The sequence below is a fragment of the Spermophilus citellus genome, assembly GCF_964194105.1.
Source record: "Spermophilus citellus genome assembly, chromosome: 1".
Lineage (NCBI taxonomy): Eukaryota > Metazoa > Chordata > Mammalia > Rodentia > Sciuridae > Spermophilus > Spermophilus citellus.
Genome location: NC_138182.1, coordinates 157,800,329 through 157,825,407, shown reverse-complemented (window position 1 = coordinate 157,825,407; position 25,079 = coordinate 157,800,329). Strand labels below are relative to the sequence as shown.

Here is a 25,079-nt window from a genome sequence, read left to right as displayed (position 1 = left end):
AGCTCAGTGGTAGAGCACCCCTGGATTCAATTCCCAAAAGAGAGAAAGAAAAAAAAAATACTGCTTTCTATTTCTACATTAACTACTTTGGTAACCTTAGAATCTTGTGTTTACTTTCCTCATTGGTAAAGTGTAAACAAAAAGTACTTAAATGTTTGCATTGTAAAAATGAAGAATACAGTCTTGACAGAGGTTAGCTATTATTATTACTAAGAAACATGAAGGGACTGGGGATATAGCTCAGTTGGTAGAGTGCTTGCCTCACATGCACAAGGCCTTGGGTTCAATCTCCAGCAAAGAAAGAAAGAAAAGAGAGAAAAGAGAGAAAAAGAGAGAAAAAGAGAGAAAGAGAGAGAGAGAGAGAGAGAGAGAGAGAGGAAGGAAGGAAGGAAGGAAGGAAGGAAGGAAGGAAGGAAGGAAGGAAGGTAGGTAGGTAGGTAGGTAGATGAAGGACATATTAAAAAGACATTTGTTAATAAAGTGTAGTGGTATATAACTGTAATCCCAGCAACTCAGGAGGTTGAAGCAGGAGGATCAACAAGTTCAAGGCCAGCCTCAGCAATTTAGTGAGGCACTAAGTAACTCAATGGAACACTGTCTCAAAATAAAAATAAGTAATGGAAATGTAGCTAAGTGGTAAAGCACGTCTGGATTAAATGCCTAGTACCAAGCGGGGGGGGGGGGGGGGGGGAGGAGGGGGTGTGTGTGTGTGGCCTGATATTTAGCATAAAAACTTTTCTCATGGGGGTGTAGTAGTAACCCACACCTGTAATCCCAGCTACTTAGGAGACTGAAGCTGGAGGGTCAGAAATTGAAACCCTGTCTCAAAACAAAAAACAAAAATAAAGGGGCTGGGATTTAGTTCAGTGGTAAAGCATCACTGGGTTTCATCCCCAGTACTGTGTTAAAAAAAAAAAAAAGAAAGAAACAAAACTTTCCATATATATTCCAGGACTGTGAGAAATTTTTTAAAATTTTATTAGTGGGGAAGCCCAAAGCCCTCAGGCCCTTAAAGTGTTTATGGGGATTTCTGCTATTTATCATTTCTGGAACTCTTATTAAAGATAGTATTTTTAAACTGGGCATGGTGCCAAATGCCTGTAATCCTAGCTGCTTGGGAGACTGTGGCAGGAGGATCATAAGTTCAAAGCCAGCCTCAGCAACTCAGTGAGACCCTATCTCAAAACAAAAAAGGCTGGAGTTGTAGCTCAGTGATTAAATACCCCCTAGGTTCAGTCTCTGGTGGGGTGGAGGAAGTGTTTTTAATATTTTTAATGTACACACAAGCAAAAGCAGTTACCAATTTTTAATTTTATAAACTATACTACTTCATTTTTGCTTCTCACTTTAAGCAAAAATATAATGCTGAGGAAACCACAACTAGAGTTCTTGAATGTACGCAATGATGCTCAGGTGGCCCAAAAGAAAACTGACAAAATTAAATAAATCTTTATTAAGAACTACCTTAGAGGGGCTGGGGATGTGGCTCAAGCGGTAGCGCGCTCGTCTGGCATGCGTGCGGCCCGGGTTCGATCCTCAGCACCACATACCAACAAAGATGTTGTGTCCGCGGAGAACTAAAAAATAAATATTAAAAAAAATTCTCTCTCTCTCTCTCTCCCTCTATCACTCGCTCTTTAAAAAAAAATAATGTCTGTTTCATTCTACTATCTTTAAAAAAAAATAAAATAAAGTTAAAAAAAAAAAAAAAAGAACTACCTTAGAGGGCTGGGGATGTGGCTCAAGCAGTAGCGCGCTCGCCTGGCATGCATGCGGCCTGGGATCGATCCTCAGCACCACATACCAACAAAGATGTTGTGTCCACCGAAAACTAAAAAATAAATATTAAAAATTCTCTCTCTCTCTCTCTAAAAATAAAAATATTTTTTTTTAAAAAAAGAACTACCTTAGAAGACCTACTTCTGGGTTGGGGCTGTAGCTCAGTGGTAAAACGTTTGCCTCACATATGTGAGGCACTAGGTTCAATCCTCAGCACCACATAAAAATAAAGATATTGTGTGTCCATCCACAACTAAAAAAAAATTACAAAAAAAAAAAAAAGACCTACATCTAAAAGAATATGTATAGTACAGGGAATACTCCACTCAGAGAAACCTGAAATTATACTAATGTTTTATGTACAGAAATACTCCTTAAAATACTTAGAAGAGGACATAATCATTGATGTCCAGCCCATCCTAAAGAAATAACACTAATCTTAAACCAATTTGATCATAAATGTTTGTATAAAATAAAGATGGGGGGGCAGCTAGCACTACTGAATCAAAAATTCCCAGAATGTAACCATATTCTTGAATAGGAAGATTCAACAATACAAAAATGTCAATCCAGCTCCTGAAGTTAGTTTACAAATACAATAAAATTACAGTTTTAAAAAGTTGACTATAAGATGAGCGCATTGGTACATGCCTGTAATCCCAGCAGCTAGGGAGGCTGAGGCAGGAAGATCCAAGTTCAAAGCCAGCCTCAGCAATTTGGTGAGGTCCTAAGCAACTTAGCAAGACCCTGTCTCAAAATAAAATATGAAAAGGGCTGGGTATGTGATTCAGTGGTAAAGCGCCTCTGGGTTCAATCCCTGGTACCCCCCCCCCAAAAAAAAAAAAAATCCAGGAGGACCTTAAAAACAAAGAGCAATGGGGCAAAGCGGGGTGGGTAACAACCTTCTGGATTGAAATATATTACAAGCCTCTATAATTAAGAGTAATGTTGAGGGCTGGGGATGTAGCTCAGTTGGTAGAGTGCTTGCTTCACATGCACAAGGCCCTGGATTCAGTCCCCAGCATAACCAAAAAAAAAAAAAAAAAAAAAAAAGTAATATTGTGGCAGGCATGGGGCACATGCTCTAATCACAGCTACTTGGGAGGCTGAGGCAGAAAGACCATAAATTCAAAGTTAGCCTGGGCAAGACCCTTTTTCAAAATAAAAAATAAAAAGTGCTGGAATGTTGCTCAGTGGTAGAGTGCCACTAGATTCAATCCCTAATTCAAAAGAGTATTGTTGCCATATATATGCAAAGACTAATGGTACAGAAAAGAAAACTAGAAACAGTCCTAACTATGGATTGAAATCTAATACTGATATGGTAAGCATCTCAGAACAATGGAAGAAAAGATTTATTTTTTCACTTAATAGATTTTATTTCTTAGCACAGTTCTAGGTTTACAGAAAATTTTAACAGAAAATACAGAGTTCTCAATAGGCCTTCCCCCACCCCTTTCCCCATTTCCCCCAATTATTAATATGTTGTATTGGTGGTACCCATTTGTTATGGCTGCACATCATTGTTAACTAAGGTCCATGGTTTACATTAGGGTCACTCTTTGTGTTGTACATTCTTATGGGTTTTGCTAAATGTACAATGCCAGGTGCAGTATCATAAAGAGTTATAGGGCATAGCTCTGCCTAAAAATCTTCTTTGCTTCACCTATTATTCCCGCTCCCTGACCTCCATTCCTGGGATCATCCATTGATCTTTACATTCTCTACAGTTCTGCCTTTTCCAGAATGTCACAGTTGGGAATCAGACTTTTCTAACTGGCTTCTTTCACTCAGTAATATGTATTTTAAGTTTCTCTATGCCTCTTACATGGCTTGACAAGCTAAAAGTATTTTACTTGCAGATACAGACACAGAGAAATAATCCCCCAAATTACTTTAAAACATAGTAAATATATTATACACCCTTCAAAATAAAAGGCTCAAGGGCTGGGGATACAGCTCAGTGGTAGATTGTCTGCCTAACCCGCCTAAGGCCCTACTGCCAAAGAATAAGGGGAAAGCTTAACTTATTTAAATAATCATATTGTTAGTTAGTAGTATGGATATTGCTATTTTGAGACAGTTATGTGTTAATTATGTGCTAAAGCAAAAGATTTAGTTGTCTTTTTTTTTTTTTTTGGTACTGGGGATTGAACTCAGGGGTACTCGACCACTGAGCCACATCCCCAGCCCTCTTTTTTGTATTTTATTAGAGACAGGGTCTCACTAAGTTAATTAGCGCTTCACAGTTGCTGAAGCTGGCTTTGAACTCAAGATTCTCCTGTCTCAGCCTCCCAAGCCACTGGGATTGCAAGCATGTGCCACCCACGCCTGGCTACATTTGTTATCTTATTAAAAAACAAATTTGAGCTGGGCTTGGTGGCGCTAGCCTGTAATCCCAGTGGCTGGGGAGGCCAAGGCAGGAGAATAGCAAATTCAAAGCCAGCTTCAGCAACAGTGAGGCACTAAGCAACTCAGTGAGACCCTGTCTCTAAATAAAATATAAAACAGGGCAGGGGATGTGGCTCAGTGGTCCAGTGCCCCTGGGTTCAATCCCCAATATCAAAAAACAACCAGATTTGGAGACATAAAAAAGTAGACAGACATAGGTGTAATGCAGAATCAGGATTGGTAGTCTTAAATTTGAAATGGAATACTAAATTATTATATCATGAAAATAAACACAAATATATGTCTATGTAGATGGTTTTATTTCCAAACCGACATTAATTAATTCTAGACCAATCCAGTAGCAACAAGCATTCAGTTTCTACTGTGGTTTCTAAATATCCTTCCTCAGGTTCCTTAGAGATATGGTTGATTCTGGATCTAAGAAAGCACTTTGTTGGGGCCGGGGATGCGGCTCAAGCGGTAGCGCGCTCGCCTGGCATGCGTGCGGCCCGGGTTCGATCCTCAGCACCACATACAAACAAAGATGTTGTGTCCGCCAAAAACTAAAAAATAAATATAAAAAAAAAAAATTCTCTCTCTCACTCTCTCTTTAAAAAAAAAAAAAGTGCACCTTGTTATATGAAAAAGCTAAAAAGGTACCAAAGATGACTAGGACCATGATAACATGACAAAAGTTCTTGAGAGCAATCATATAAGACTTTTTTACACATTCAAAGAAAGAGCTTTTTGGATTTCACACACAAAAAAATGGGTAACAACTGACTTAAAAAAAAAAAAAGAGAGCGAGGAGAGAGAGAGAGAGAGAGAGAGAGAGAGAGAGAGAGAGAGAGAGAATTTTTAATATTTATTTTTTAGTTCTCGGCGGACACAACATCTTTGTATGTGGTGCTGAGGATCAAACCCGGGCCGCACGCATGCCAGTTGAGCGCGCTACCGCTTGAGCCACATCCCCAGCCCCAACAATTGACTTTTTTAAAAAAACGGTCCTTAGGAGCCTTCCAAAAATATTTTCAGTCATCAAACATGGCAAAACCTGTGCCCCAGTTAATATAAACATAATGAATTATAAAATATTAACTATGTTTAAATTCATGAGCTCATTGCAATATTCAAATTTTGAAAAGTCTCAGTAGTCACGATTAGAGAATGCTAGGAAAACCAACTTATTTAAAAAAAAGTAAATAACTAAAAAGAATCAACATTATCACGTCTACAGTATACGATAATTTAGTATAACAGGTGAGAGAATTTTCTCTTTACAGAGAAATTCCTATTAATAAATACAGAAGGTGCTGGCTATGGTGACACACACCTGTAATATCTGTGACTTGGGAGGCTGAGGCAGGAGGATTACAACAAGCTTCCCCTCTAAGATCAGAAACAAGGTAAGGGTGTGTCCCTCCTACCATTGCTTTTCAAGATTGTAGTAGAGGGGACTTGGGTTGTGGCTCAAGCAGTAGAGTGCTTGCCTAGCATGCATGAGGCACTGGGTTTGATCATCAGCGCCACATAAAGATAAAATATTGTGTCCACATAAAAAAACTGAAACAAACAAAAAAGATTGTACTAGAAGTCCTAATTAATACAATAAAATAAGAGAAGGAATAAAAAGCATATACAGGGATTGGGACTATGGCTCAGTGGTAGAGCGCTCACCTGGAGTGTGTAAGGCACTGAGTTCGATTCTCAGCACCACATAAAAATAAAGATATTGCGTCCATCTACAACTAAACACACACACACACACACACACATAGTGTATATAATATATATATATATATATATATATATATATATATAAAAAAGCATATAGATTGAGAAAGAAGAAATAAATTCTTTGCAGATGAGATGATCATCTAAATTAAAAAAAATTATGAAAGAACTGACAAAATAACTCCTGGAATTAGTAAGTGATTATAGCAAGATTATAGGAAACCACTGCCTATATACCAGCTGTGTGAAAAAACAGTCAGGTATGTGGCACATGCCTATAATTCCAGTGACTCTGGAGGCTGAGGTAGGGGGAATTAAAAGTTTGAGGCCAGCCTGGGCAACTCAGGGAGATCCTGTCTCAAAAAACAAAATAAAAAGGATTGGGGATATAGGTCAGTGGTAGAGCAACCCTGTGTTTAATCTGCTGTGCCACAATAATGACAATCATTATTATCATTATTACAAAATAAATTAATTAAATTAAAAACTGCTTTTTGGTTTTTTTTTTTTTTTTTTAAGATAGAGTGAGGGGAGAGAGAGAGAGAGAGAGAGAACTTTAATATTTATTTTTTAGTTTTAGGCGGACACAACATCTTTGTATGTGGTGCTGAGGATCGAACCCAGGCCACACGCATGCCAGGCGAGCGCGCTACCGCTTGAGCCACATCCTCAGCCCCTAAAAACTGCTTTTTTGAAAAGACAATGTCAAGGGCCTGGGGTTGTGGCTCAGAGGTAGAGCACTTGCCTAGTATGTGTGAGGCAATGGGTTAAATCCTCAGCACCACATAAAAATAAAATAAAAGATATTGTGTCTATCTATAACTAAAAAATAAATTTAAAAAAAAGAAAGAAAGAAAAGACGTCAAGAAAATGAAAAGTCAAGCCATGGACTGGGAAAAGAACTCTTAAAACTCACATTAAGAAAATGAACAACTCAGGGACTGGGGTTGTGGCTCAGTGGTAGAATGCTTGCCTAGCACATCTGAGGCACTGGGTTTGATCCTCAGCACCACATATAAATTAAATAAAAGAAAGAAAGGAAGGAAGGAAGGTAGGTAGGTAGGTAGGTATCATGTCCATCTATAACTAAAAAAAAAAAAATTGAAAAAAAGAAAATAACTCGATTTAAAAAATAAAGAGAATTTCGATTAGCCATTCACACAATAAGTACTGATTGAAATTAAAAAAAAAAAAATAAGATCTGAATGAATACTTCACCAAGAAAGACATACAGATGACAAGTAAACACTAAGAGACATCCAACATCATGTCATTAGAGAACTGCCAAATTAAAATTATGAGACACCATTATACACCTATTAGAATGGCTAAAACCCAAACAGTTACATTACCAAATGCTGATAAAAAAAAAAAAACAGTGGAGCAAAAGGAAATACCATTCACCACTGGTAGGAATACAAAACCGTACAGGTACTCTGGGACAGCTGACAGTTTCTTACAAAACTAATTAGTCTTATCATACAATTCAGTATGCCACATCCTAAGTATTCATCTAAATGAGTAAAAAACACATCCATGCAAAAACCTGTATTAGGTGTTTATAGCAATTTTATTCATAAATGCCAAAGTTTGGAAGCAAACAAGATGTCCTTCAGTGAGTGAGTAATACCTACAGTATTTCCAGATAACAGCATACTATTCAATGCTATCAGGTCATAAAAGAGGACTTAAATACATATCACCAAGTGAAAGAAGCCAAACTGAAAAGGATACATACTGTGTAATAACTATAAGATATTCTGGAAAAGGCAAAATTAAGGAACAGTAAAAAGTTTTGTGGTTGCCAAGAGCTAGGGAAGAGGAATAAATACACAGAGACTAGAGGATTTTTAGGGAAATGAATCTATTCTGTATGATATTGTAATGGTGGATAAGTGTCATTACATATTTTTGTAAAACCACAGAATATACAACACCAAGACACTAACGTCAACTATGGCGTTTGACTTCGTAATATGTGAGTAAAAATTCATCAACTGTACCAAATTTTCACTGTGGTGCAGAATGTGAATATTGTCTGTGTGGTAAGAAAGAGTATATGGGATCTCTTTCCACTCAACTTTGCTGTAAACCTAAAACTATCTAAAAAATAAAGTTTAATTAAAACAAATTCATCTGTAACTCTCAGAAGGTAATACCAATTAAGTAAAAAATTTTATTCAAAGAAAATATTTGGTTATTCACTCAATTAGCACTTGTCAAAATGCACAGATTTTATAGAGGTGGCCTGTTATACTTGGAACAGAGAATAACTATATACCAAGAGTAAGATGACTGGGATTCTAAAACAACAGTAACTTACATTTACTGAGTAATGATTATGTATCAGGAATTGTGCTGCACAGTTAATATACACTATCTAATTCCAATAACCCTTGGACATTAAGTACTATTTTTGTTGTTTTTACAAAAAAAGAAACTTACTACTTAAAGAATGAACTAACGCCATGAACATTCCCATTAGTAAATGGGAAGCAAGTTGTACTGAACTTGGAGTACTCTGATTTCATTTTATGCTCTTGTCACATTATGCTTCCCATTATTCCTATACCAGCTGATTTCTCACCTATTAAAATGAGAGGTTGAAATATCATCTGAATCACCTATGAGTCACTAAGAAGGTAATGTCGTGAGGTAAAAGCTAATGAAACATAATTCATTAATATTAAACTTGTGAGAATATGTGAAGCTCTATCTGATGTGTGTGTGTGCATATGTATGTGTAATGGTAGTGGTGGTGGTGATCAAAGGCTGCCTTGGACATGCTAGACATATTATTCTACCACTGAGCTACATTCTCAGCACCTAATATCTGAATTTTTAAGTGGAAAAAAAATTATAAAGTTAAAGCACTTTTAATGCTCAAATAACAAGTTTAATTTTGTATATGTAAAAAATATCAGATAAATCTTTCATATATAAAAAAATCTTTAGGTCCCTGTGAAAAGGACTTGCAGTCTTTCAAGTGTATATCTGACTACATGATACGTGGTTTAGTTTGTTTCTGGTACTGGGGATGAAACCCAGGAATGCTTCAAGAATGAGCTACATCCCCAGCCCTTTTTTTTTTTAACTCTTCTTTATTTTTATTTTTATTTATTTATTTTTTTAGTTGTAGATGAACACAATACCTTTATTTATCTATATGTGGTATAAGGCAAACGGTCTACCACTGAGCCACAACTCCAGCCCCCAGCCCTTTTTATTTTAAGATAGGGTCTCACTCAGTTGCTTAGGGCCTTGTTACGTTGCCAAGGCTGACCTCAAACTTGTGATCCTCCTACCTAGTATCGGGATTATACACATGTGCCACTGTACCTGGCAATAAGTGTTTCCTATCTTAACACACTTAAAAAGGACAATATTGCAGACTGGGGTTGTGGCTCAGTGGTAGAGCATTTGCCTAGCATGTATGAGGCACTGGGTTCAATCCTCAGCACCACAAAAAAACAAGCAAATAAAGACATGCTGTTCATTTACAACTACAAAAAATAAATAAATAAATGACAATATTACCAGGTGCACTGGTACACACTTGTAATCCCAGTGACAAAGGAAGGCTGAGGCAGGAGGACTGAAAGTTTAAGGCCAGGAATGCAGCTCAATGGTAAAATGTCCCTATATTCAATCCCCATTACAAAAAGTGTGTGTGGGGGATATTTTTGCACAAATTCTCAATTTCATCCTCTATTGAATGGCCCCCAGAAAAACAAAGACAAATATTAGAGAACAGGAAGTGGGGATGTACTTCAGTATTACAGCACTTGCCTAGCATGCACAAGGCCCTGGGGTGGATTCTCAACACTGAAGAAGAAATTAAAAAAAAAAAAAAAAAAAAAAAAATATATATATATATATATATATATATATATGTGTGTGTGTGTGTGTGTGTGTGTGTAAAAAAATGTGTGTATAATTGAAGCTCAGGACTGTTCCTTTTGTATAGAATTCCCCTGAAACTATTAGAACAAAAGAATTCAGCAAGGTTGCAGGGTACAAGACCAATATACAAAATCCAATTACATTTCTTTTTTCTTTTTTTTGGCAGGGGGTTACCAGGGATTGAACTCAGAGGAATTTAACTTAACCACTGAGTCACATCCCCACTGTATTTTATTTAGAAACAGGGTCTCACCGAGTTGCTTAATGCCTCACCATTACTGAGGCTGGCTTTGAACTCGAGATTCTCCTGCCTCAACCTCTGGAGCTGCTGGGATTATAGGCGTGCACCACCATGCCTAGCAAAACCCAGTTATATTTCTATGCACTAGCAATGAACAATTTGAAAATAAAATTAAGAAAACAATTACATTCACAATACCATCAAAAAGAATAAAACTTTCAGGAATACACTTTTTTTTTTTAGAGAGAGAGGGAGGGTTTTTAATATTATTTTTTAGTTTTCTGGCGGACACAACATTTTTGTTTGCATGTGGTGCTGAGGATCAGACCCCGGCCGCAAGCATGCCAAGCGAGCGTGCTACCACTTGAGCCACATCCCCAGCCCTCAGGAATACATTTAACAAAAGAAGAGTAAAACTTGAAAACTACAAATCAGAATAAGATAAAGGGCTAGGAATATAGCTCAGTAGTAGAATGCACACAGACACACAAACACACAGAAGGAAAACAAAGACTGAGGATGACCTAAATAAATGGAAAAGACTTCCTATGGGGCTGGGGATGTGGCTCAAGCGGTAGCGCGCTCGCCTGGCATGCGTGCGGCCCGGGTTCGATCCTCAGCACCACATACCAACAAAGATAAATTCTCTCTCTCTCTCTCTCTCTCTCCCCCCTCTCTCACTCTCTCTTTAAAAAAAAAAAAAAGACTTCCTATGTTCATGGATTGGAAGGCTCAATAGTATTATGTTGGCAACGCCCCATACTAATCTACAGAGCCAATTCCAATTATCCACACACACACACACACCCAAGAAATTAACAAGGTGATCCTTGTTAGGTGTTAGGTTGGTGGTAGCGACTTAGAACAAAGCAGCCCATGGGGGAAAGGAACATCAACCAGGCGCCGGCAGAAATGCATGTCAATCAGCAGGACCCCCTGGCCAATCCAGTTCAGCCAACTCCCCTGACCAACTCCAACGGGACAACGGATCCTAAGAACACCTTTTCCTGTCCCAAGCCCTTCCCTTACTGCTGTAAGCCCCATAAAAGTCCAGTCCAGTCGAGCTTCCACGCGGTTTCTCCTCAGACCCTTCTCCTGTCCACTCTGTGGGTCTGATCAAGTTCCTCCTGTAAGTGGTATCTCAATAAAGCCTCCTTCGGCGGCCTTTTTAAATCTGCCTCCTTTGGTCGCTGCCTGCCTCACTTGATCTGACAATCCTAACATTCATTTGGAAATACAATGGACCCAGAACAGCCAACAATTTGAAAAAGAGAAAAGTTGGAAGATTCACAATTCCTGATTTCAAGCTTACTACACAGGTGCAATAGTGAAGACAGTGGGATGTGGTTCTGGCATAATTACTGACACATGTCAGTGAGACATTAACGAGAGTCAGAAACAAACCCTCAGTTATTGTCAACACATTTTTGAGAAAAATTCCAAAGTCATTCAATGTAGACAGAATAATCTTTTCAACTAAGTGCTAGAAAAAATGAATATCCACATGCAAAATAAATCAGACCCCTAACTCACAACTGCTTACTATAAAAGGATCACAGACCTAAATAAAAGAGCTAAAGATGCAGATTTCTTAAAAGAAAGCATAGATAGGGCTGGGGTTAGGGCTCAGGGGTAGAGCGCTTGCCTCGCATGTGTGAGGCACTGGGTTCAATTCTCAACACCGCATATAAGTAAATGAATAAAATAAAGATCCATCAACAACTAAAAGAATTTTAAAAAGAAAGCACAGGCATAAAGATTTGTGATCTTAGATTTAGGACATGATTTCTTAGGTATGACACCAAACATACAAGCAACAGACAAACTGTACTCCATAATTTTTTTTTTTTTTTAAAGAGAGAGTGAGAGAGGAGAGAGAGAGAGAGAGAGAGAGAGAGAGAGAGAGAGAGAGAGAGAGAGAGAGAGAATTTTTTTAATATTTATTTTTTAGTTCTTGGCAGACACAACATCTTTGTTGGTATGTGGTGCTGAGGATCAAACCCGGGCCGCACGCATGCCAGGCGAGCTCGCTACCGCCTGAGCCACATCCCAAGCCCTGTACTCCATAATTTAAAGCTTAAAAGCATACCCTCAAGAAAGTGAAGGGCTGAGGCTGGGGCTGGGGCTGGGGCTGGGGCTCAGCAGTAAAGCGCTTGCCTAGCATATGCAAGGTGCTGGGTTCAATCCTCAGCACCACATAAAAATAAATAAATAAAATAAAGGTACTTTGTCCAACTACAACTAAAAACATATAAAAAAAAAAAGTGAAGGCAAGGGCTGGGGATGTAGCTCAGCTGGCAGAGCACTTTTCTTGCACATGTGAGACACTGGATTCTATCCTCAATACCACATAAAAATAAACAAATAAAGGCACCTTATGTTGTCCATCTACAACTGGAAAAAAAAAGAGTAATGACCTTGGAAGTAGGAGAGACCATAGAATGAAACTGATAAAAACATTATAAGACATAAGACTGATATTTATTTAAAAAAAAAAAAAAAAGATAGCTGGGCTCAGTGGTACACACCTATAATCCCAGTGGCTGGGGAAGCTGAGACAGGAGGCTCTCCAGGTCAAAACCAGACTCAGCAACGGGAAGGCACTAAGCAACTCAGTGAGATCCTGTCTATAAATAAAATACAAAACAGGGCTGGGAATGTGACTCAGTGGTTAAGAAAAGAAAAGATAACCTACAGAATGGGAGAATATTTTTGCCAATCACATATCTGATTAAAGATTTGTATCCAGAATATATAAAGAACTCTTACCACTTAAACAAGTAAGTCAAAAAATGGGTAGAAGATTTAAATGGACATTCTCCATAAATACACAAATGACCAACAAGCACTGGAAAGACATTCCACATCATTTCAGTTTTAGAAAATGCAAATCAAACCCCACAATGAGAAATCCCTTCAAGCTCACTAGGATAATTAACAAATATGGACCATAACAAATATTGGCATGATATGGAAAAATTAGAACCTTCACATACTGAGGGTCGGATTGCTGGTACAGCTCCTTCAGAAAATTGTTCAGTAATTTCATAAAAAGTTAAATATAGACCCAGCAATCTTCCCCCCACCCCCCAGTTCTGGGGATTGAATCCAGGACATTCCACCACTGAACTATATCCCAGTCCTTTTTGTTTTTTGAGACAGGGTCTCTCTAAATTGCCTAGGCTGGCCTTGAACTTGTGATCCTCCTGCTTCCCAAGTAGCTGAGATTACAGGCATGCACCACCATGTGTACAGATTTTTTTGTGTGGACATATTTTCATTTTGCAATTCCAATAATCTCAAAACTGCATAAATGATTTTTTATATTTTTGTACTAGGGCCTGAACCCAAGGGTGCTTTTACCAGTGTGATACATCCCCATTTCTTTTTAATTTTTTATTTTGAGACAGGGTTTTGTGAAGTTGTGGCTGACCTCAAATTTTATCCTCCTGCTACAGCTTCCCCAGTTGCTAGGATTACAGATGTGCACCACTGAGACTGACTAAAAGAGTGATTTTTAAATGCAAATGAAAGCCCTTGTAAGAATTACAAATAATTTTTCAGGAAGAAAAAAACAAAGATTAGTGAAAGTCCTATTCTATCAGACATTAAAATTTAGTATAAATCTAAGGTTATTCAATAAATACCAGACCAGTTAGTGAAACAACATAGAGGGCTACTCAAAATCAGTGTAAACCTATAGTTTTTCCTGGGAAAAAAGTGAAATTGGTTTTTTATCAGATATCACACACAAAAAAATTAAATGCTACGGGGATTAAAGATCCAATTTAAAAAAATAATACTACATAGCTGGGCATGATGGCATATGCCTGGCTTCTTGGGACACTGAGGAAGGGAGATTGCATGTTTGAAGCCAGTCTTGGCAATTTTGCAAGACCCTATCTCAAAATGAGAGGAAAAAAAAACAAAAACAAAAACAGGGGGTTTGGGGATGTAGGTCAGTGGTAAAGTGTCCCTGGGTTCAATCCTCAATACCACAAAAATAAATACAATTTTAGAAATAAAAATGAAATTAAAATTGAACTATATAAAATTCCAAAGGGAGGGCCGGGGTTGTGGCTCAGTGGTAGAGCACTTGCACAGCATGTGTGAGACACTGGGTTCGATTCCTAACACCACATAAAAATAAATAAATAAATAAAGGTCCATTGGGCTGGGTTGTGGCTCAGTGGCAGAGTGCTTGCCTCACACATGTGAGGCACTGGGTTCGATCCTCAGCACCACATAAAAATAAATAAAAACATTGTGTCTATGTATAACTAAAAAATATTTTTTTAAAAAAAGGTCCATCAATAACTAATAAAAATATTTTTAAAAAATAAAATAAAATTCCAAAGGGAAAAATGTATTTGTATAGCCCCATTAAGTGGAAGCAAACCAGTGAAACAGAAAACCTAATAGCCAGAAAGAAGTGCTATAAAAACATCAAACAGCCAGATATTGTGGCACACACCTGTAATCCCAGCTACTAGGGAGGCTGAAGCAGAAGGATCACCAAGTACAAGGCCAGCCTGGGCAACTTAGTGAGACCTGTTTTTAAAACATTAAATTAGGGCTGGGGATGTGGCTCAAGCAGTAGCACGCTCGCCTGGCATGTGTGCGGCCCGGGTTCGATCCTCAGCACCACATACAAACAAAGATGTTGTGTCTGCCGAAAACTAAAAAATAAATATTAAAAAATTCCCTCTCTCTCTCTCTCTCTCCCCCTAAAAAAATATTGTTTAGGGCTGGGGATGTGGCTCAAGTGGTAGCGCGCTTGCCTGGCATGCGTGTGGCCCGGGTTCGATCCTCAGCACCACATACCAACAAAGATGTTGTGTCCGCCGAGAACTAAAAAATAAATATTAAAAATTCTCCCTCTCTCTCCCCCCTCTCTCACTCTCTTTTTTTTTTTTAATTTTTTTTAGTTATATTTGGGCACAATACCTTTATTTTATTTGTTTATTTTTATGTGGTGCTGAGGATTGATCCCAGAGCCTTGCACATGCTAGGTGAGCACTCTACCGCTGAGCCACAACCCCAGCCCTCTCACTCTCTCTTTAAAAAAAAAATATTGTTTAAAAAAAAAAAACATTAAATTAAAAAATGAAAAGAGCTTAGAGATATAGAAGAGCACCCAGTGGTAGAGCGCCTGAGTGCCTCTGGGTTCAAATCCTCAATGCCACAAAATGGGAGGGCAGGGAGACCAGCATTTGCTGTTTAAAACAAAATCAAATACCACAGCCTCCTTGGCGCCTGCTGCCACCACCATTTCTTCCAGAAATGCAAATTAAAATAAGATTTTTCATTCCATCAGATTAATTTTAAAAAAAAAGATATCTGAGACTAGCAAAAGTATGGGAAAAGGCATCCTATTAATGATCTTGGTAGAAATGAGCTGCCAAAATCCTTCTCGAAAATAGTCTAGTAGTCACTTTTAAAATTTAACAAGTATATTTGTTTAACTAGTGCTATGGTTTCAATGTGCCTCCCAAAGTTCAAGTGTTGGAAATTTAATCCCCAACACAATAGTGCTAGGAAGTAGGACCTTTAAAAGGTGTTTAGGTCATGAGGACAGGGATTAATGTCATCATCTCTGAAAGGTATCTTGATACAAGCATGAGTCAGTCTTCCTTCTCATGTTCTCTTACCCTTTCACCTTCTGTCACAAGGCCCTCTCCAGATGTGGACCCTCAACCTTGGACTTCCTAACCTCCAGAACTATAAGAAATAAATCTCTTCTTTATAAACTAACAGGTTTTGAGTATTCCATTACAGTAGCACAAAATGGACTAAGATACTCAGAAACCCCCATTTTTAGTACTTTTATTCTACAGAAATTAAACCCCCACTATATCAGCAATATTCCCTTTATTCTTAGCCTCTAAATATTTTCTCCATCTTTATGATCTAATTGAAACCCTGAGCCACTCATGGTGGCCCACCACTGTAATCCCAGCAACCCAGATGGCCTAGCCAGGATCAAAAATTTGAGAACAGCCTGGGCAACTTAGCAAGATCTTGTCTCAAAATAAAAAATTTTTAAAAGGCTGGGGATGTAGGAGGATCACCAAGTACACGGCCAGCCTGGGCAACTTAGTGAGACCTGTTTTTAAAACATTAAATTAAAAAATGAAGGGCTGGGGATGTGGCTCAAGCGGTAGCGTGCTCGCCTGGCATGCGTGCGGCCCGGGTTCGATCCTCAGCACCACATACAAACAATGATGTGTCCGCCAAAAACTGAAAAATAAATATTAAAATTCTCTCTCTCTCTCTCTCTCTCTTTAAAAAAAAAAATGAAAGGACTTAGAGATATAGTAGAGCGGGCTGGGGATGTGGCTCATGGGCTGGGGATGTGGCTCAAGCGGTAGCGCGCTCGCCTGGCATGCGTGCGGCCGGCCCAGGTTTGATCCTCAGCACCACATACAAAGATGTTTTGTCCGTCGAAAACTAAAAAATAATAAATATTAAAAATTCTCTCTCTCTCTTAAAAAAAAAAAGAGAGATAGTAGAGCGCCCAGTGATAGAACGCCTGAGCGCTCTTCACAAAACAAGCACCTCTGGTTTCAGTATCACCACCACCCCCAAGTAAAAAAAGAAAATGAAACTGCTTTTCTTACAGGACACTCTTTCCAGAAATTCTCTCTCCCCCATATCAGTGGACATGGTTCATTTCTGTTTTGGGGTGGCCACTTTCACATAAAGGATACTAAGAGTTACCAGGAGTGATATGTCTAGAATAAGAACCACACTTTTTGTCTTCCTCTGCTGAATTCTCTTTCTTAGAACTGCCATGTAAGGCTCAGTGGTAAAGCACCTGCCTAGCACAGTCAAGTTCAATTCCCAGCACTGCAAAAATAAATAAATAAATAAACCTGCTACACAGCTATTTCTACTGGCCCTTTTCCCATATGTGATGTTAAAAACAAATTAACACTTAAGAGCCAAAAAAATAGTGCTAGGAAATAGGAAAGAGGAAATGCAATCCAGGTCAAATCTCAGATCATAATTAACATTGAATGTTACCTACAGATACTAGTTAACTTGGCAAAACCGGAACCTATTCCATTTGTTTACTGAGAGAATTCACCAGGAGAACTCACTGATAGAATGACTCTAGAATTATGTAGGCCAAAGTAAATGTTTAAATAAATATTTAAACAACATCACAAAACACCTTTAAATCTCAAGGTTTCATCAGATTATACCAATCAATATCCTGTTCTTGTTGGGAAATCTACTCACTCTAAATCACTGCCTTAAATTCTTTTAAAATTTTAGTTCCTAGTTGCCTGTCATCCTCTCCAACTCTACTGGTATCCTGGTGTTTTTACTATTTGCATAATTGTTCTAATACATTCAGCTTTCTGCATCCATAAATTTAACCAATAGCAGATCACAAATACTCAGGGAGAAAAATGTGTCTGTACTCAGTGTGGAGATTTGTTTTGGTCATTATTCTTTAAACAATACAGTATAACAACTATTTACATAGCATTTACATTGTATTAGGTATTATGAAATATACGGGAAGATATGCTTAAGTTATAAGCAAATACACTGCCATTTTATATAAGGGACTCAAACATCTTCAGATATCGATATCACTGGGGTTCTTGGAATCCGCTCAGATAATAAGAGACATCTGTCTGTTCTCATTTTCCAAGTACTTCACAACTCTAGGATATAACACTAATTTTCCTCCTATCTCAGTTGCCACTTAAATCTTCTTTGTATGTTCTCATGACATCCTCCAAATGCTAAAGATTAAGTACCTCAGGGCTTAGCCCTCTTACCTTTTCCATGTTTTTTTTTTTTTTTTTTTTTTTGAGGGAAAGTACTAGGGGTTGAACCCTGGAGTGTTCTACCACTGAGCTACACTTGAGAAGGTCTCTGGCTAAATTAACCAGGCTGGCCTTGAATTTGTAATCCTCTTGCCTCAGTCTCCCAAATAGCTGCGATTACAGGACTGTGCCTTTGTGCCCAGCTTCAAGCAGTTTCATGGCTTAAAATATTATCTATATATGGATAACACTCAAATTTGTATTGCCAATTACAGATTATTCTCTTTCACACAAGACTTCAGCTACCTACTAAGCATCTTCACTTGGATACCTAATAGAAATCTCAGACTTCACAGAACAAATCTAAACTCCTGATCTCACCCTTACATGGCTTCACTGGCATTCTTGTACTTTCAGTTAATGACTTCTACCCTTCCTATTACTCAGGGCAAAAATCTTTTTTTTTTTTTTAATTTTTGCCAATGGGGTTTCCACTTTGTTTATTCATATGTGGTGCTGAGGATCGAACCCAGGGCCTCACACATGCTAGGCAAGTGCTCTACCACTGAGCCACAGCCCCAGCAAAAGTCTTTAAAAAAAAAAAAAAAAAAAAAAGGTACCTCTAACTTCCTTTCTCACCAGGCAATCAATCTCTCAGAAAATCCCATCTACTCTACCTTAAAAAACAGACTCAGAATTCAGCAAATACTCAGCATTACCACCTCCTTACCCTTGCCCAAGCCTTTCGAAACCCTGGGAAAAAATCCTAATTGGTCTCTACTTCCTCTCTTACCTCAGGGTCTCCTAAATATAGCAGCCAAAGTAACCCTATTAAATCATAAATCAAATCCTGTCATCATCCTATTCAAAACCTTCTCAAGGTTACCCACCTCACCTCAGAGTTAAACCCAAAACTCCTTACAATGGCTTACAAGGCATTGGTCTTATCACATCTTTCATCTCCTGCTATATACCTCCTTCCTCTCTTGGTTCAAGGCACACTGGCCTCCCTGCTATTCCTTGAAACCAAGAACCAAACCATGCCTCAGAGCTTCTGCACCTTTATTTCCTCTATCCAGAATACTCTTCCCTCAGCTATCTATGTGATTTGTTCCAATACTTCCTTCACAAATGACACTTTCTTAGTTATGTCTTCCCGTAATCATCCTATTTACAATTAAACCCATTCTTCAAGATTCTTTATTTCTCACCACAGTACTAACCACTATCTAACATATTACACATTTCACTTGTTTATTTTTTCTCCTGTCTCTTCACCCTAGAATATGTTTACTGTACCACTGCATTCTGTGCCTAGAACTTTAGCACAGAGTAGGTGGCTGAATAAATAACAGTTGACTGAGAATGAGATAAATCTATATGTACAAGGATGTTTTTATTTAGTGAATTAAATTATACATAATAGTGGGATTCACTATGCCATATTCACAGGAATATTCACTGCAGCATTATTTGTATGACCACAAATAACAAAAATAACATTATTATCCATAATGTTTTTAAGTAACTACAAAGTAATAATAAAGTTTAACATTCAAGTTTTTAATATTTCCTAGTGCTTTAGATATGGTAACATTTAAACACTGAAACAACCCTGTGAATAGGTAATATATTATTAATCCATGGATGAAAAAATTAAGGCACAGAGATATTAAGTGATATGCTCAGGTCACAAAACTAGTAAGTGGAGATCCAGAATTCAAATCCAGGAAGCCTTATTCCAAAATTAATCTTCCTAGCCACTTATTATGATCTGCTTTCATAAGTCAAATATGATCATATCCCTATAAAACATTGAGAGCAGAACTTCTCTTACCCAATAAGAATGAAACCTATAACTAATCAATTGATTGAAAAGTCATATAAAGCAAGGAATAAAAATATGCTATACATTCTTATTTAAGATGAAAATAAAGTACAAATGTTTATGCAGCAATTTTTTTTTTTTATAAAAGCTACCTTTTTTTTTAAGAGAGAGTGAGAGAGGAGAGAGAGAGAGAATTTTTAATATTTATTTTTTAGTTCTCGGCGGACACAACATCTTTGTTGGTATGTGGTGCTGAGGATCGAACCCGGGCCGCACACATGCCGTGCGAGCTCGCTACCGCTTGAGCCACATCCCCAGCCCCTACCTCAATGATTTTTCCAAAAGTCATTTACAGACATCTTGCCCACACCTAAGTCAATTACAAGTTTTTTCAGGAACTTATCCTTATACAGCCTTTCTAAAGCCATATAAAGTTTTCATATAAACTATGTACTGGTATTTTATTAGTTTATGTAATAGTTACTTAAATTTATACAACAAACACCAGCACACACTAATTTAGGAATAAACACAATTGACTCCCTGTCAAGAGTACAATTCAGGGGCTGGGGATGTGGCTCAAGCGGTAGCGGGCTCGCCTGGCATGTGTGTGGCCCGGGTTCAATCCTCAGCACCACATACAAAGATGTTGTGTCCGCCGAGAACTAAAAAATAAATATTAAAAAAAATCTCTCTCTCTCTCTCTCACTCTCTTAAAAAAAAAAAAAGAGTACAATTCAACTTATGAGAGCAGAAACCCTTAAATATATTAGAAAATGGAGGATAGTCTTTTTCAACTCATCAGTCCAGTGACAGGGTAAGAGATTCTACATTAAGAATTTATAGATGTGCACATATATTAGAAAAAAGTATACAAAAACATGCAACATACCCCAAATTAAAACTAGAAGAATGAGACTTAATTGTTTAATATAGGTATATGTGGCTAACCTACAAGCATGCATTATTATTATTTTTTATTATTTTTAGTACCAGGGATTGAACTCAGGGGCATTCAATCACTGAGCCACATCCCCAGCTCTATTTTTGTATTTTGTTTAGAGACAGGACCTCATTGAGTTGCTTAGCACCTCACTGTTGCTGAGGCTGGCTTTGAACTTGGGATTCTCCGGCCTCAGTCTCCTGAGCCTCTGGGATTATAGGCAAGCCACTGGTATTACAGGCGTGTGACACCACGCCGGGCTAAAATAGGTTTGTTTTTTAAAGTAAAAAAAGAGGGGCTGGGGATGTGGCTCAAGCGGTAGCACGCTCACCTGGCATGCATGCGGCCTGAGTTCAATCCTCAGCACCACATACCAACAAAGATGTTGTGTCCGCCAAGAACTAAAAAAAAAATAAATATTTAAAAAAATTCTCTCTCTCTCTCTCTCTCCTCTCTCACTCTCTCTAAAAATAAATAAATAAATGAATGAATAAATAAAGTAAAAAAAGAAATCAAATGCTGTAAACTAGATAAAAGTATTAACAATTTATAGAAGAAGAAAGAGACTCAATGAAGGGAGAACTTGCCCGAAATTGCAGAATTCACCAGACGCTAAACTGAAAGGCTCTAATTATATATGCCTAGAGTTTCAAAGCTCACATTTCTCCACAATGTCAAATTCATTGCCCGCCTCAAAAAAACAAACAAACAAACAAACAAAACCCTCAGATGAGTATGAATTTTTATTTTTGGTACCAGGGATTGAACCCAGGGCCATTTAATTGAGCCACATCCAAACCCTTTTTATTTTGAGACAGGGTCTCGATATATTGCTGAGGTTGGCCTCAAACTTGTGATCTTCCTGCCCATCCTCCCCAAGTAGCTTGCTGGGATTAAAAGGGTATGCCATCACAGACATCTTGAATTTTTAAATACACAAAAAAGCACCATATATTTGTTTTTTCCTGCTAGGTAACTAATGAAGCACACTGAAAGATTTTCAAAATGAGTATAAACTTGATTCTACAGCTCAATTCAGGCTTTACTTGCTATAATTCAAAAGAATGAGGACAGCCAGGTGTAGTAGTACACATCTGTAATCCCAACTACCCAGGAGGCTGAGGCAGGAGGATCACAAGTTTAAAGCCAGCCCTGGAAACTTAGCAAGACCCTGTCTTGATATAAAAAAATAAAAAGGGCTGGGGATGTAGCTCAGTGGTAGAGGAAAAAGAAAGAATGAGGGTCATACCCCACTATACATTTAAAAGGAAATTTTTCTTTACTCCTGTAAAAGCAGAAAAGAGATCACTTCTTCCTCCAGGGGCAATTGCATAGCTCATTTAGTTTTTTCTCTCTCTGTCCATATTGTCATTGTCTAGGTGTTCAAACAGCATAAAGCTCTTAGGGAAGTTACTATATATGGATATTTGGGGAATGGACTCCTTTCATATCCCTGCATTAGTTCTCCTTATAACACACGCCCCTATTCTCTCCCATTTGAAATATCTTAAAACAAACACCTAAACTAGGTATTAATACTCAACTGATTCCAAAATAAACAGAAGCAATGGAGAACTACAAAAAAAATCTTAGAAACATCAGATGGGCTGAGAAACATGATAAATATACTTTAGGGAGTTCCAATCAAATTACATGTCACACAAAAAAATAAAATAGAGAAAAACTTGAGATTTCCAAAATATTTTACTTTCACTAATCTCAATGTATCAAATGAGGAAATTGAGAGCCAGCTCCTAGCAAGCAGCATCATACTGTTCTATTGTGATCCTGTGGAGATTCTAAGTACTTGTTGAATACTGTTCCTGAAGCAAACAGAAATCTAATGTTGTCACTCTCTGGTTGAAAAAAAACTTTTGATGGTTTCCCATGCCTACAGATTCAAAAGTTTAAACCACTGTGTAGAGGTTTGAAGGCCTCTAAAATCAGGCTCTAGTTTATCTTTTCAGTCTCATTTTCCACCCTCAATTCTCTAAAACCATCACAATAGACACACTTCACACTTTCCCATCTCCATACAGTGCAACTTGTTGTACAGCAGTTAAAAGCCCAAGAAAGGCTCTGGAAAGATGGACCTGAGTTTAAATATGACACAATCATATACTAGCTATGTAAGCTAAGAATATTACTCTAAAGCTTCATGTCCCTTCATCTTTAAAATAGGTACTGTAGGGGCTGGGGATGTGGCTCAAGCGGTAGCACGCTCGCCCGGCGTGTGTGCGGCCCGGGTTCGATCCTCAGCACCACATACCAACAAAGATGTTGTGTCCGCCGAGAACTAAAAAATAAATATTAAAAATTCTCTCTCTCTCTCTCCTCTCTCTTAAAAAAAAAAAAATAGGTACTGTGACAGTTGGAACCTGAGTATTAAATGAGATTAATGTATTTTTTTGTTAAATGTTTAGCAAAATGCTTACAACTTTGTAAATACTTAGTAAATAGTATTCTACCTGAGTGCCTGAGCACTAAGATTTTTCCTAATACTGAGGAATAAATGAATATTTAGCACATTTCATATTAGGATATAAATGTAATACTAACTTAAGTTCTTTTCTAAAGTAAATAATGAAAAACAGCAGCAATACTATTTGAGAGCATTTAACTGTTTATAATGCCCTTCTAATATCCATAAACTCGTTTGTTCTCCACAACATCCTCAAGGGAGTAGACACTTTTAAAATATGCAGACAGGAGAACTGCTAACAAAACCCTGGTTATCTACCCTAATGGTCTCCTACAACCAGATTCTCCAGCTGAGAGGTGAAGTGCTTAGTGCCAAATGTTCTTAACGTAAAATTCACTAAAATGCAGATTCCTCAAGTATATCAAGCACAGGAGTCTAGGAATGAGCCGAGGTGTAACAAACCCCTCAGAAGCCATCGATGATCATATTTATGTTGTACTGTTTCTGTATATGGTGTCCTCCCACAACTACAGAGCAGGAGCCAGGCCTGTGTGTAGGTGTTTCCTCCCCCACCACAGCCCGCAACACAAGACCCGGTACCAAAGAGGCCCTGGATGAATGTTTGTGGAAATAGTACGGGGCAGTGGTGGAAATGATCCGGAAACCTGAATTCACGCCAACTCTGAGATAGGAATTATGCATTTCGGGCAGATCTAGAGTCCTTGGGCGGAGATGATCTGACAGGTAACTAGGTTGACAAGGATGATTGAGGACTAGCGCCGCAAAAAGAAACGAGGGAAGCTGACCCGCTGAGGGTAGAGGGGCACGCAGAAGATGCGCCTGGCTGGCAGAGATTGCTAGAAGGCTGAGACCCGACAGAGGCTCGGAGACTAGGGGAATCCGGACAGTTGGCATCTGGGGGGGGGGGGCTCCTGCTGGTCTGAGAAAGAGCCCGGACCCAATCTGAGTTAGGAGGGTTATGCGATCCTCTAGGGGCCCACTCCCCATCCCGCGGGGACATCTGCTGCGCCGACTACTCGCTGCTACCTGAAACTGCAGCAGCTTCTCTGTCTGCTCCTGGGTTAGATCCCGTTCCTCAGGCGCCGCCATTTTGCCGCCGCCTCTACGCTCCTGACCCGTCCGCACCGTCACCCGCCGGAAGTGACCTCAGGCGCAACCACTTCCGGTCTGAACGGTCGCCGGCACGCAACTGCGTGCGCGCGCGCTGGCTCACACGCCCCTTCCTCAGCCTGCAACCAGAGGGCGTTACTCTCCGGTCAAGGCTGAACAAATCCGGAAACTGCCGAGGGGCTATCGGTACTAGTCGCCCTTTGGTTTCAAGCCTAGAACGGTGACGGGAGTCCCAAGATTCCTGAGTAGAACGCAGAGAATCGAAGGGGCTTGACTGTGTTTCGGAAAGGTCCCAAATGGTGTTCGGCCGATTTGGACTGCTCCCTAACCATCTTCCAATCACTTTCGATAATCCTGAAGGATTCTCAGCAAATCGTGACCGTTGGGAAATGTCGGCCGTTGACACTTGATTCACGTCCTGACTGTTCAAAAGTTCCGGAACGTCTCTCGGGAGGCTCCGAAAGTCTGAGTGCTGGTGGGGCGTTTCCGCCGCCGCCTTCCTACAGGAAGCTGAGGGAAAGCTTTTTGTTTAAATTGTGATCTCCGCATCATTTGGCAGGAGTGTTTGGACCTGGCTTCCTGTCTGTTGATGGTACTCCCGTATATGGGGGGAGCTTTCCAAAACCTTGTAGCCAAGTTACCTTAGCCTCAAGCTTTCTCAGGTCATTCTGCACTTAGCACCAAGGGCCTAGACCCCTACAGCCCAAGAAGGATCCCAGGACTTGGTTCAGGAGAGTTAGGTTCAAGTTCTAGTTACCACCTTGCAAATGCTGGGCGTCCTTCGGCTAACCTCTTGGGCTCCATCTTACCAATGACTGAATAAGATTTTCCCCTAGAGCCCTGACATAACCGCCTCTATTCATTTCCCTTGGAGACGGTTTCTTACCCTTTTCATATGGTATTTCTGTTTTATCCCACCTCTA

General features: G+C 38.9%; 1 protein-coding gene across 2 annotated transcripts in view; it reads right to left on the bottom strand.

The window, feature by feature from the left end:
• The window catches only part of FAF2 (Fas associated factor family member 2), a 62,324-nt gene extending 38,104 nt beyond the window's left edge, over window positions 1–24,220 (bottom strand). For both annotated transcript variants that reach the window (XM_081307288.1, XM_081307289.1), the window contains exon 1: window positions 24,073–24,220. In XM_081307288.1, the coding sequence (XP_081163414.1) occupies window positions 24,073–24,135 (63 nt within the window). In that variant the 5' untranslated portion in view covers window positions 24,136–24,220. The remainder of the gene's footprint in view (window positions 1–24,072) is intronic.
• Between the last annotated feature and the right edge of the window lie 859 nt (window positions 24,221–25,079).